We start from the raw sequence: 13,783 nt of genomic DNA, 5'->3' as shown, positions 1-13,783 counted from the left end.
ACAGTTGCCTTTGCACTTTTAGGACGCTGTGAATACAAAGCAGTGTCTTAGCAGTAAAGAGTCTCAACATAAAAGGTCTGCTTAAAGGTTCTACTCTTGGATTTTTGTTACAGGGAATAGCTTAGCTTGGACTTATAAAGCTTCTAACAGAGAGTACAAGTTGGTCTAAAAATACTTGATTTTTCTTGGCAGATCAGTTTTAAACAAGTGAAGTGAAAACCTGAAAGTGCTTATTGCATTACATTCAAAAAGTTTCTGGCCTTAGCCATGTTGAGACAGGGAGAGATAGCAGTGACAAAGCGCAACATGTTTAAGGATAGATTGACATGCTACCTGTTTGGCAACCTCTCGAAGACAGGCAACTCCCTGCTCAAAATTAGGGAATACCACTGAGCCGTACTTCTGATACTCCGGCATCGGACGAATCTTCATTGTTACCTCAGTAACCACACCCAGAGTTCCTGTGGAAAATCACAGTGAGAGATTTTGAGTAGAACAAAAATAAGTAAATCAGTTCCCACAATTTATATGACCTAACCCCCTCTTAGAGCGAAACTTAAGGCCGTTTTACAGGGCTCTGGTACACGTCCCAAGGGTCCTTTGGGTGACCTTTGTCTCACATTTCACCTAGCAGATCTAGTGTTCTACCACACACTGGGGGACACCTAAGATTTATCAACTTAAGAGCATGAGGAAATAAAGCAGGGCTCTATCAAAGGCAGTGAGGCCAACAGCAGCAACACATATACAGACACACCGGAAACCTCTGGCTGACCTTAGGACCCTGATAACTGTCAACCAATAGCTGCTGCTGCTGAAGGAGTCACATTGCATGTTTCAAAAGCAGAGTGTCTACTCTACCTTACACAGCAAATATGTCTGGGAATAATACTTATATCACAGTAAACTGTACCTGGGAGTGCCCCAAGTCTGTAACATTAACCCCCACCTGAATGTTCTGTGTTACTATAGATGATGTCCATTTAGAGATGCATCTCTCCTCAGCCTGTTATGGCTGTTAATGAGCCCTCGAACGTGACACTACATGCCACACACTGCTCCCTAGTGGCCCAGTGGAAAGCATGTGACTCTATTAGGCCTCAGCCAAGAAAGGCCCCTCCCTCCTGACAGTATGCAGGAGGAGCTACTGAGCCAGAGAGAGAGAGAGAGAGAGAGAGAGAGAGAGAGAGAGAGAGAGAGAGAGAGAGAGAGAGAGAGAGAGAGAGAGAGAGAGAGAGAGAGAGAGAGAGAGAGAGAGAGAGAGAGAGAGAGCTAACACTCTCTTGGGGACGAATGCAATGAAATGAAATGCTGGAGTGCAGCTTAAGCCATTTTTACTGCCTCGTCTCTATTGAACCAAACTCATCTTACAGGATTGGTATTTCAGGGTGGGGGGTGGGGGAAAGCACCACTTTAGAATCAAAGAATTGATTCTGTACATTAAATTAGCACTGGTTGGCTTCACACACCTACATTACATCCTCCACAGTTGAGGAGTTTAAAAGATAAAAGGGATTATCATTGATTATTTTGATTATTCCAATCATTCCTTAAACTGGTTGAAGCAAGAGAGAAGAAAATACTTTGTATTCAGGCTACTTCAAGGTCAGAGAGATAGAGAGAACCGGTTGTTGTGCAGTGAATGAGAAACTCGAGGTTTCACAGTAATTTCTGATAAAATGGATGCGTTCCACTTAACATGCAGAACATAGTTGAGGGTTCTGGTGTGGTGCTTTGTTGTTGTTGTTGTGGCATGCTGTCAGACTGCAGGATGCAGTTTCTGGGGTGAGGCGGTAGATAATTTTAATGAGACTGTGCGGTGGTGTGACCTCTTAGTTCCAGCGTTCGGCCTCCCAGAAGTGCATATACTCCCAGAGACGTGTGGTCCTGTCCCATCTCTATTGTGGCACCAAACCCCAGCAGCAAGCTCACCTTCAGATGTTTTACACTACATACTCTTATGTGCTTGCATTATGACTATTATTATTAGCCTTAATTTATAAACTGGGCCTTTAAAAAACATTTAACCTGCTGTCATGGACTACCATTAAACACCCACAGTGCTGAATGTATGCAAAGTTTTCTTATTCTGTTCTCAAAGCTCAAATTTTGGAGATATGGCACAAGATTATACACTTGAGTATTCTGATATTAGACTGATCCATTCAAAATTAATTCCGCTCCCAGCTATTTTATTTCGATTATTAGGTTGAATTAACTTGCTGTTATGAAAGTAGTTGTTTACACTTTTAAAACTTCATGATTTTATCAAGTGAACAGCAGATCTGGCCAAATATAAAGGAATCATACCAGCGTGTTTCAAAATAAAGTCAGTAAGCACAGTTTAGCAAAGTATTAAATTCAGAGTAATGTACGAGCACATTATTACTTCAAGTGACCCAATGCCTTTTTATGGATGAAATGTTCAAAATGATCATATCTATTTTGGAAACAGCAAACTTGTCTGCTGTGGCTTTTACAGCTGAGTGACACAAGATTTGATTAGTCAACAATCTGCCACACAGACCAAATGACATTTTCTGACCTCTGACAAATAGGTTCAGTCTCTTATAAACTTAAAATGTTTTGGACACTATCATGATGTTTATTTTACATGCGAATGAATGTATGTGAGGAAGTCCGCTTTTATTTTTAGTGGAGTAATTACATTGGCTCTCCCTCTCACTATACAGTGTATTATACCTCCTGAATTCTAGTGCAGTATGACGTCCAAATGGACTGATGGGGACTTCATTATTAAATGAACAGATCTGAAAACTTCAGAGGGCTGTAACATCAGGGAAGTTTTGAGAAGAGCCCTGATGTATGTACTGTGTTCACTGCCATCACTGCTGTGCAAATTTGACTTTTGGAGAAGTAAGGTTCAGGGAAACTACATGAACTCTACATAACCCCATGAAGTGTTTCTAACTTATGGCAATCTTTTGGGCACAATGTAATTCTATTCATAAGATCATTAACTGTGTGCTGCTGACTGAGTCACACACACTAAAAATATATGGCTGACTTAAAATAACATATTACAAACATGACAAGTGTCTGATTGTGACCAGTTTATACAGGTTTAGATTGACTATCACATTGAGGCTTATACTGTATAAGTCAAAGTTAACCGGCACACTCAAGATGCAACTTTTAAAAACTTCGTATGTATGTAAATGTATTACAGGTAATTTAGAAATAAATCTGAAAATTCTTTTAAAAAGTAGCTGGGCATGAATGAAGTGCATTAATCACTCAGACTGGCAACTGTTAGCCATTATATCAACTAGTAATCATACTTTCATAATACTCAAACATTTTTTATATTTTTGAACACATTTGATTTTGATCTTATATACTGGTGGTAATCATGGTATTGAAATCACTTCGTACAAATGGAGATTTCTGCAGTGATCCCAGCCCAGTCAGGGAGCAGATTGCTGAGCTTTGTAGGGCAAATATACAGTTTGCATCCACAGCTGTTTAACATAGCGATGCCAAGATTCTCTGAACCCCCTCATTATGTAGGGGGAACCTGGCATATGGCAGTATTCTCTGTGGGCATTCACAAGGACAGGGCACCGCAGATGGGGTGGAGAGGACACTTGCTGGTTCCTAACTAACACCCCTCCAGATCACTTTTCTACCAAAGCCAGTTAATGTGTAAGAAGCCCAGAGCATGAGAACCGTCCTGATGTTACTTTTTTATCACAAAGACTTGCAGACATGCACACAAACCCACATTAACACACAAACTCACACACGTTCCCATATGCTCTGGTGTACTGAAATCACATGAGAAAGGTAGCAAACCTTCCGAGCCCATGATGAAGTGGTGAATGTCCGGCCCTGTGGACATGCGTGGGCCCTGACAGCCCTTTTCAATCACCCCTCGTGGGGTCACCATCTTTACATGGACGACCTATTCAGTCAGAAAACAGCAACACAACAAACACATTTTAGAAACAAAAATATGCAGTAGTATACTTCTCTTTCACAGATTTATAAATGTTAACAAAAATGTTTAATTTGATACTGAGACCACTGCATTTTTGAGGTGAGGGTCAAGCACAAAAACTAGTGCTAATAAATTTCTTTCTAATTATTGTACACTAACTGCTGTGTCCTGACTGTCATCCTGTGTTTGGAACAAACATGAGCAGGAAGGTAAAAGGGGAGGGCGTGCAACCCACCAGGTCCTCAATGTTGCCATAGATGTTCTTCTTCATGCCTGATGCTCTTGTTGCTACCCAGCCCCCCAGGGAGCTGAACTCCATAGAGTCAGGCTCATGCCCTGTACAGTAGCCACTCTGATTGAGCTGTGAAAAAAATGAAAGAAAACATGAATTTGTTGTTGCAATTAAAAGTGAGCTAAAACTGAAAAACAATGACGTTGTAAACCCACAAGAATGTTTTAATAACAAGCAAAAAGAATGAGCAAGCAAAGGGAAAAAAAAATAATAATTGCAGCTCTGCTGCTGAATTTCACTGCCCTTGTTTTGCTGTAATGCTAAAACTCAGGTTTTATGGCATCATAGATTTTTACAACTGCCTAAAATAAACCAAGAGCACGAAAAGACTAAAAAGAGTGATCAGTGCATTTTTTTGGGCAGTGCCATATTCTACTGCTTGACTGGATAACTGATGCTATGTGTAAAATAATAGCTGCATTCTGCCAGGTGACATGTTTAGACATGTTTTTGACATGTGTCTTTTTTAATTAGTTTAATTTAACTAGTTAAATTACAATTACAGAACCTCACTTCTACATGTTTACGTAAATCTGTGTGTTATACAGGCTATGTCTCAGACAGTCTTGATAGAAGATTGCTGCACAGTCAGCTTCCACAGCCCCACCCAACATAACATTGTGACAATGTACATTGGGGTCATTTTGGAGTGTGACACACACACACACACACACACACACACACACACACACACACACACACACACACACACACACACACACACAAAACAACCCTTTGAATAACCCAGCAACCTTCATCAGACGCACCATCCCTACAGCTTTGAGGAGAACGTGTAGCTCATCAGGAAACCACACATTCTCCTCATGGCAGCCTAACCCCTACAAGATTGCATCTTTAGGCAGAACATTTAATAGTAATTATAATAAGGACCTTAAAGTACAACAACAACACCGACCAGAAGCACAAGACAGTGGTTAAGCCGGGCCTTGTTTTATCACAGCACTCCCCTGGAAGGCAGTTTATAATGCAGACCCATCTGCTCCATCAAAATGGTCCAGTCTAAATGCAGAGGTGGAGTCTGCTTTAGAAGCAGCTCACGCATTCCTCTACATCAAATGCCCGCTCCTTCTCTATTTTTCTGAATTAGCTTGATGGTGCCATCTGCTCATGACCACCGCCTCACTCTCTAATCTCTCCCCTTCAGCACTCTGCTCCTGCCTCCTCCTTTCTAAACCCAGTTAGATCTACTGAGCAAAGAGCACCAAGGGGACTGAGCATAGGCAGCCTGCATGTAAATGGTCACGCAGCTTGACTGTTGGCACAACATTTTACAGTAATGTAAGCTCTTTCAGCGGATGAATATGGATGGATGAGCAGTACTTACCAATCTCTCCAAATCCTGACCGACGATGCCAGCTTCCACGTGGGCAGTTAAATTTTTCTCGTCAATCCACAGAATGCGGTTCTGTGAATGAAAAACAAACAACATGACTGAGGAGGTCATAAAACATTCTGTATAAATGCTTTATGCCATACGGTATAAAAGGACCACTCTCTAATGCTGTTTGTTTCATTTGTTTAAAATGAAAACACAAGATCTTAATAAAAAATGTTGTGTACCACCATGTCTGTCATCTGAACTCTAAACCTGCCTACATCTGTTATGTTGACATGAAATACCTGGCCTCAACAGCAGTCCATGGAGACAGTCCCTTGACAGTTTGACTACACTACTGGAAGTTTTGCCCCAGCATGTCCTTCTAGCCTGACGGTCACATGTCTGAGGAAAAATGTGTGCAGAGGGGCTGCGGGACAGAGACAGTTTCCTCAAGGTTAAACTCACTTAACATCTAATTCCAAATATATGCCTCTTATTTGGGCAGTTGGGCACGTGGCTTAGCCCTACCTGCAGGTCATTTCACACCTGCCATCAATTATTCTCCAGAGGTAATAAACTTTATGTTCCAGCCACACTGCTCCTTTCATGTGCTTCCATTGGAGCCACCTCACCTCTGACCCCTGACACAGAACACTGGTCAGTGGTATCTGTGGCACTAAACTCAATGACTGGTGGGCTCGCAGCATCCAGACAGCTTATATATCACCTCTATGTGAGCTGGGATCAAAGGGCTATACTGTACTCGTGGCAATATTCACCTTTTTATATTATATCCAATGAAACCTCATGTTCATGGTGAGATGCTTGGGATTCCATTTAAATTAAGTAACACATTTATTGTTGTAAAAACAGATTAAGTTGTGTCCCACTTACACTCAACAAATACGCTAATTCTAACTATGGCTGCAATTAATGCTTATTTTCATTAGTGAAGTGAAAACAGTGAAAAATGCCCATCTATATAGAAACAGAGGGAAAACTGGCATATCCTCACAATAATTTAAATACTGATAATATATTTCTGTTGACCATTGATTGATCATTTTTAACAATATTCTGAATATGTAGTACATTCCCTGTGAAAAAATGACAGAGGTATATGGAAATATACAGAAAAATGCCAACATGGACACTAAAATTGCTACATTTTTCAGTGTGGTGTTGATAAACATTATTGTCCCAGAATGCAATAGCATGTAGCTTGAATTGGTGGCACATGTTGAGAGAGCTGAGTGACCGCTGCCGCCACTATTAGTTCCCTGTGCTCTGCCTATCAAAAACAGAAGTTTATTACTAAGCGCCAATAATGTGCAACAAATACTGTTGAATTCTGTTATGCTAACAGCAAAATCTGACTTGACATCCTTAAATCAATTACGAAGAAACATTGACAATAAACACAGAAAGCTACTCAGACACTTTTAACAATGTTTCAGCTCACACATTTTTTATGATTAAATCTGAGCACCCCTCTCACTTCATGTTCTGGTGTCACTGAATTCTGATACAGAATGTGTTTTGTCCTTCCAACCTCCATAGCCAGACAAACAGTTACACCATAACAAAGTGATGTAAACCAATACAGAAACCAATGCAACTACTAGCTTTGAAAAACATAAAACGTTCAGTCTTAGTTAAGATGATGTCAAAGTCTGTTGAATTGGCTCTATGGTCATTTTGGAGGCTGCAGATTGTGATGGTGTTATGTTGCAGCACATTATATTAATAGCATATTTCATATTTTGTCAATATCAATTTACATACATTTAGAAACACTGTTTTAATGTCTCTCAGACAGTCTCAGACACTTGACATTTGAAGTTTCACAATGATAGTATTTATCAGACTGCTTTTGATTCGGTGTCAGTTTTTCTTGACATTAGTGCAGCTCAACTCTTCTGACACTTAGAGACACGTGTTTACATACCATCTGTGAGGTATCCAGAGAGACAATAGAGCGAGTTTCCTCTGGGGGGCACTCTAGGGCACTAGAGACACTAGTCCCTCCTGAGAGAGGAAAAACAACAGTTACAATAGGAGTTATAGGAGTTACACTGCTGTGTTTGAGAAGTTTGGCTTGTTTGGTTAGAATAAAATAAATACATAAATAAATAAATAAAAAGTGTTTATATTTCTCAAGGAAAGGTATCAAATTGTTTTGGTATGAGTAGCAAACTCAGGTGTCATATTGACACTAGTATGGAAAAATGATACCAGCTCTTCATGAGTCAGACTTTCAGAAAGCAACATGGACGAGGCGCTGCAATGTGTTTAAATGTTTGCAGTGACAGTTACAAAATACAGTAAAAACAGAAAAGTTTGCACAGTGCAAATAGCCCATCCTCATTCTTTGAAAATGACTGGAGGCTTCAGGATTTAATTGCATAAATGTGTGACTAACTTTTATTGATTACATCATTCTCATGAACCTGTTGACAAACTGCTGTAATACTATATAAGATTAATTTCAGCCATTTTGCCATCATGATATAGTTAACAGTTGTGAGTGACAGGAGACATGGGGGTTGTGATTACATCATATGCTTAGATTGTTGGCCCAGTAGGATGCCTGCTAATATTTTTTTCTGTTGCTCCAGTACAAAACACACACAGCAAGACATCAAATTCTGCATAGCGCAGACTGCACAGTTAGCAGTACCTTATTTACCAGGTTCAGATTCATAGATTATGTGGCTTCATTAATTACAAAAATGAATTTCACAAGCATGGGGTGGGAATAAATAATATTTCAAAGTACATTAAATGTAAATACACATCTAGTGGCCTGTATATACAGAATGTGACTGCTAATTATGCTGATTAGAGCCATATATTTCATGACTCACCTCCATATGGCATCAAACAAACATTATGTTTGCATGCCAGTTCCACAATTTTCACTACATCATTGTGGCAATCTGTAAAGACAGAATATAATTTTAGAAATGAGTGGCCATCATAAAGGAAATGTTTTCATTTACCGGCCTCCATTGCATTCATAAATTAAGTGTTCACATAATAACCAGAGTAGACATATTGCAAAGGAAATAAAAACTGGCACATAACAATATGTGTGTACAGAAGACAATAAATAAATGTGGCCTGAGCCATTAGAGCTGGGGGACCGGCAGAGAGGCAGGGTGCATTTTGATTTGTCTGATAGTTGTGATTTGCCCGGGGCTTTTCCTCAGGCGGAGTCAGCCTGCATGAAGCTACGCTCTCTAGGGTGGGATGTGCTGGATCAATACAAACGTGCTTTAGCCAATCATGGAGCTCACATCCATTCACACTGGAGTGGTGAGCGAGTGGGAAGAGCAGCAATACCCACCTACATGGATGTGCTTGACTGGCTTCAAGTGCTTTTAGAGGCAGTGAGAAATGTCTGCATTCTAGTACATTTTGCCATCCAATTAAACACACAGCTTCTGCTTACGGATTACACTTCAACAAACTAAAGCTCCACTTAAAAAACACAGCTTGACGCTGAGGGACTACTGAGGAATGCAAATTACAGGTCAAAATATCTATTAGATATGTAGCAAATGAGAGTGTATTTGCGGGGTCGGTAAAATTAAAATTTGGTGCTGGTGTGGATAAAACAATGCCTATAGTTGCTTGGTGATTTGCTGCCCATTTGGGAGGCTGCTAATCAAGTTTCAACCATCAGTCAACACTCATTTGCATGATAAAATAGTGCCAGCCATAACAACAGAAAACCAATCTCGAAATCATAATTCATGGATGTTCTGTGCAGGACCAGACCGTGGAGTATTGGGTGTCAACCGTCCTCCCCCTGACGCATCTTATTAAGCCTCCACTCATACATATTAATATCCCTGCCTCTGCAGAGATTAACCCTTTCAATCACCCAAGCCAGTAGGGGGATCAGAGATGCTATGTGGGAGGAGAAAGACAGACAGAGATGACACAGCTTCTGAACTTACTTGGCCATACCACCATATCTGGAACTCGACCAAATTTCCCTTCTCGCAGAGCAAAGATCTCATGTAAGCAATGGCCTGGAAGAAAATACATAATTGAGATGACACAAGCCCACAGAAATTTTTATATGACCATCACAAATAAAAACACTATCGCTAAATTAAAAATCATGCTATACAATCAGACAAACAGATTATCTGCTGTTTGAGGTTAATAAACATTGAAAGTGCCTTACCATGGGCGCGAAACACCCGGTCCTCTGCGTCATGAGAGAAGGGAATACCTGTGGATTTCACTTCCTCTACGAAGGCCTCATTAAGAGTGGGAGGCTGTACAGCACTGCTAGTCAGAATGGGCTGAAACAAAACAAGCCATTGTGGTTTTGGTAACTGTGACTAAGTGCTGTTCTTTGTCATTCATTGAAGACACAACAAATAAATATGAATTACACTCACTGTTGCTGGAGTTTTATGCTGCAGACTGGCTCCAAATGTGTTTTCAAACCAATCTTTCAGACCGGGGATGATCATACCACTTAGTCTATACCTGGATTGTGTAAAGGAAGACAGATTGTGTGAACAACCAACTCATATAAATAAATCAACTAATCCTCGTGTATTAGTGATTTTCAGTGGTGGAAGTCAAGGCCTCAATTAAAAACATCTGAAGGCTTGACTGGGCTTATTCATTTGGAAAACCAGGTCTGTGTCTAATAAGAATAGAGTGTGAGGTTTGAGTCCAATGAGGTTATTAGCCAAGCAGCGCAGCAGTGACAGTGCTGTCCGTGTGATCGCCCTCGCCATCCTTTGCATAATTGAGCCTCTGGCACAGCCTGGGCCAGCCCATCAGGGGACTGTGGTGTGCCTTTGTCCAAGAGTGCATGAAGCACACTCCATAATGAAAAAGCCTCTGTCACAGTGAGCGTGGAGGAGGAGAGCACCGTCTTTGACACACATTCAATTGCGCCCCAGCCTCGGTTACTGTACGCCGGCCCAGGTGGCTTTACAGTCGAGAGGTCACAGAGCGATTTGTGGCAACTGCTTGCACAGGAGGAAACCATTTGCTGCGCAACATCCTGTTCAGTTCAACTCATTACTCAAAATACATCCTCATACACTGTGTGCCAGTTCTCAATTGGACATGCAGGGCTGTCTCTTCCAAAGTCATATGTCATGATTACAATAACAAGGCTCATCTATACCTCTACTCTTGTCATGGGAGACAGGGATAAAGGTACAGAAAGAGCCATTCTCTCTGATGTAAAATGAAGCCATATTCAGTGAGACTGAGGACAACTGGCTTTGTTTCTGGACACCCTCAGACATTCAAACTAAATCTTTTTTTCTACAACAGTCACTGAATAACTGTGTTTACCCTCCCCATCAATAATAACATAACATGTTCCATTTTTGAACAGATTGGAAAATGGTTTCTGTTAACGAGCCACAGAGTTTGAGAAAGCTGAAAATCACAACCAGTGACCTTCTCAGATGACAATGAACAGTTCAAATGCCAATCACTAGGTGGCAGTAGCACCACATAGCTGTGAGCGTAGGAAGGAGACAACAATTGACAACAAGCTGGGTTCACAGTATGGGCTGTGAAAATTATCAATGCATAACTCCAGCCTCAACCCAAATGTATGAATGCTAAAGCTAGACACAATGGCTGTGCTAAAACAAGATTAGATGCTGTAAATGAGACCTAGTAATGATTGATTTCTCTAAATCACCAACAGATAAGCATAGACAGTATATCTAAGAGCAGTGATGTGATATTATACGGTACCTTTTGCCGGTAAATTCTGCTTGACCTTTCTTATTGAAGAGGAATCTTGAATCGCTGTATCCCCAGCCATTCCATTTCATAATCTCCTGCCTGTGGAAAAACAAATATTGGCAAAGGTTAAGTCAACTCATACACCTTACACTGAAGTTATAAAATTACATTAAATACCATCAGAGTAAGTTAAATCAAACAAGTGTGAAGGTGACTACCTGGGGGGTAGTGACCTGGTATATTCTTAATTTGCCACCACAGTCCCTCTGGACTGACACTAGCTTTGCATGGGCAATTTCACCAAGACAAAGAGGAACAGGTTAAGTCTTTGCTGATAATATGACACTTCATGCTGAAATTTTAACACCCAGACATATAGCATTTCACTGAGGGAAAATGTCAAAGTCTCCTTATATTATTCAGTCATTCATAGCCTTTTGCATTCATCCAAGGTGGGGCTGGCTATCGGTTGACAAATTTACAATATGGGAAGGTGCAGACAAGCACACCTACAATAATCCTAAGGTGACTACCAATACACATCGCTCTGCACACAGGCTCGCAAACACACAGCTTGTTGACATTATAATGCAGACGCAGAAGCGACACATTCATACAATATATCCACCAACAGAGTAAACTAGCAGACACTCCTTGTGCTGTCAGCCATTTCGCATCCAACACATTAAAATATTTTACATTTATAGCACCTGTAGGCACTCTTATCCACAGCTAGTTTCAATAATGCTCTGTTTTTATAATTAGATCCAAACGTGTGAGCTGAACTAACAAGCTTCAGCTAATTATTTAGCACATGCATCCACTTAAATAGCACACAAGCACCAGCCATGCTTTCTGTTTGTTGTTGAAGAATCACCAACCATAGTGGAGTACAGCCATAGCTACTTAAGATGTGGATAATGATTTTAATAAATTGTATTTATCCCGAAGGAATTTTTGTGCAGTAGCTGCAGTACAAAGTAGGAAAGAGTGCAAATATGTAAAATATCAATAAAAAGGTGAAAGTATAAAAATATCAATAAACAGATATCCAAAATCCACAAAATCCAAATTTACACAATGCCAAAAATATAAACAAGGTTAACGTAACGTTGCTTCTTGGTGAGTTGCATATAAGATACATATGTATGAGAAGTGTCATATAGTTATGTATGTACAATATCAAATCTCAAGTACAGGAAAATCAAAATGTTCAATGATTATGTACATGACATTGCACATTGGGTCCCGTAAATCAGAGAGTTGTAATGATTGTAATCCACGGAGAGACAGTAATCCTGAGAGTAAGAGTACTAAATGTACTGAGCAGAACAGAAATGCTGCTATACTATTACTGTTGAGGGATATTCCATTATAGTCACTGGCATCACAACCAAAGATGATGCTACATTGTCTATGCTCCAGTATTGTGCAGAGCCTGTGTGCTTGTGTACTTACACTGTGCAGAAAGACAGCTCACCTCTCACAGAGCAACCATACCACGAGGGATGGGACTCTAACACAGTGGAGTAAAAGCCATAATTAAGATTAATACCTGCCAAAATGGAGTGAATTAAGAGTGAGAGTAGAAATGAGAGTGACGCAGGAGTCATACTCTAATGAATCCTCGCCACCATTAATATAGAGAGGCGAAGTCCCTCCCCTTCCGGTGGAAACAATATGTAGGTAGTCAATGGAGAGACAAATACATGTTTTGATCCAGTTCGAATTGTGCCATGAATTACACATATGATGTTTGTCAATTTAAAATATAATTTTACATGTCAAGAAAGTCGCAGTTTGTCGTAAAACTGTCTGAAGTGTAAGACTGTGAAAATCCGTAATAAGAAAGACTAACCACCCAAAAGCGGCGCGAGTGGCTAACCAAGAGCCGCTGAAACTACGATGCGTGTGTGTTTTGTACATTGATGTATAAAGTACCGGATTTAGTCACACGAGCAACAGGTCTTGCTCGGTCTTTCGCTCCCCTGCTGATAAAAGGACCAGAAGTCACTGGATAAAAGACATCAGGAAAGCTAAGATTACGAGGGACGGCCATGCGTTTGTGACGTATATTGTGCGAGGGAAAGATGTAGTTCACTGAGAGGTTTCACACAAAACTAAATGGTACTAAGACAAACCTACGACAAACTGAGACTTTCTTGACTTGAAAAATTATCTTTTAAATTGACAAACATCGTATGTGTGATTCATGGCACAATTCGAACTGGATCAAATCATTTATTTGTCTCTCCATTGACTACCTACATATTTTTTCCGAAACAAGGTCCCATGGGGGACACCGGAAGGGGAGGGACTTCGCCTCTCTATGCCGTCACAGCTGCTGCACATGGTGAATAAAAATGTATCAATAAATGTGGCAAGTGTGGCAAGGTCAACACACTACTGTTACAAACAGAACATTTCAGACCATCAGCAAGGTTTAAAG

The 13,783-nt window shown here is 40.4% G+C and overlaps 1 protein-coding gene across 3 annotated transcripts in view; it reads right to left on the bottom strand.

Moving 5' to 3' along the window:
* The window catches only part of agps (alkylglycerone phosphate synthase), a 30,399-nt gene that overhangs the window by 14,026 nt on the left and 2,590 nt on the right, over positions 1-13,783 (bottom strand). For 2 of the 3 annotated variants that reach the window (XM_044216817.1, XM_044216814.1), the window contains exons 2-11: positions 11,344-11,433; positions 10,011-10,101; positions 9,791-9,911; positions 9,558-9,632; positions 8,460-8,531; positions 7,541-7,620; positions 5,599-5,679; positions 4,197-4,322; positions 3,817-3,925; positions 334-461 (exon numbers count right to left, since the gene is read on the bottom strand). In XM_044216817.1, coding sequence (XP_044072752.1) covers positions 334-461; positions 3,817-3,925; positions 4,197-4,322; positions 5,599-5,679; positions 7,541-7,620; positions 8,460-8,531; positions 9,558-9,632; positions 9,791-9,911; positions 10,011-10,101; positions 11,344-11,433 — 973 coding nt within the window. Of the gene's footprint in view, positions 1-333; positions 462-3,816; positions 3,926-4,196; positions 4,323-5,598; positions 5,680-7,540; positions 7,621-8,459; positions 8,532-9,557; positions 9,633-9,790; positions 9,912-10,010; positions 10,102-11,343; positions 11,434-12,792; positions 12,963-13,783 lie in introns of those variants that run through there. The other variant, XM_044216815.1, reaches the window with a different exon arrangement.

Source organism: Siniperca chuatsi, linkage group LG12, assembly GCF_020085105.1.
Source record: "Siniperca chuatsi isolate FFG_IHB_CAS linkage group LG12, ASM2008510v1, whole genome shotgun sequence".
Lineage (NCBI taxonomy): Eukaryota > Metazoa > Chordata > Actinopteri > Centrarchiformes > Sinipercidae > Siniperca > Siniperca chuatsi.
The sequence above is the reverse complement of the archived record's forward strand: the minus strand, read 5'-3'. Positions and strand labels throughout refer to the sequence as shown.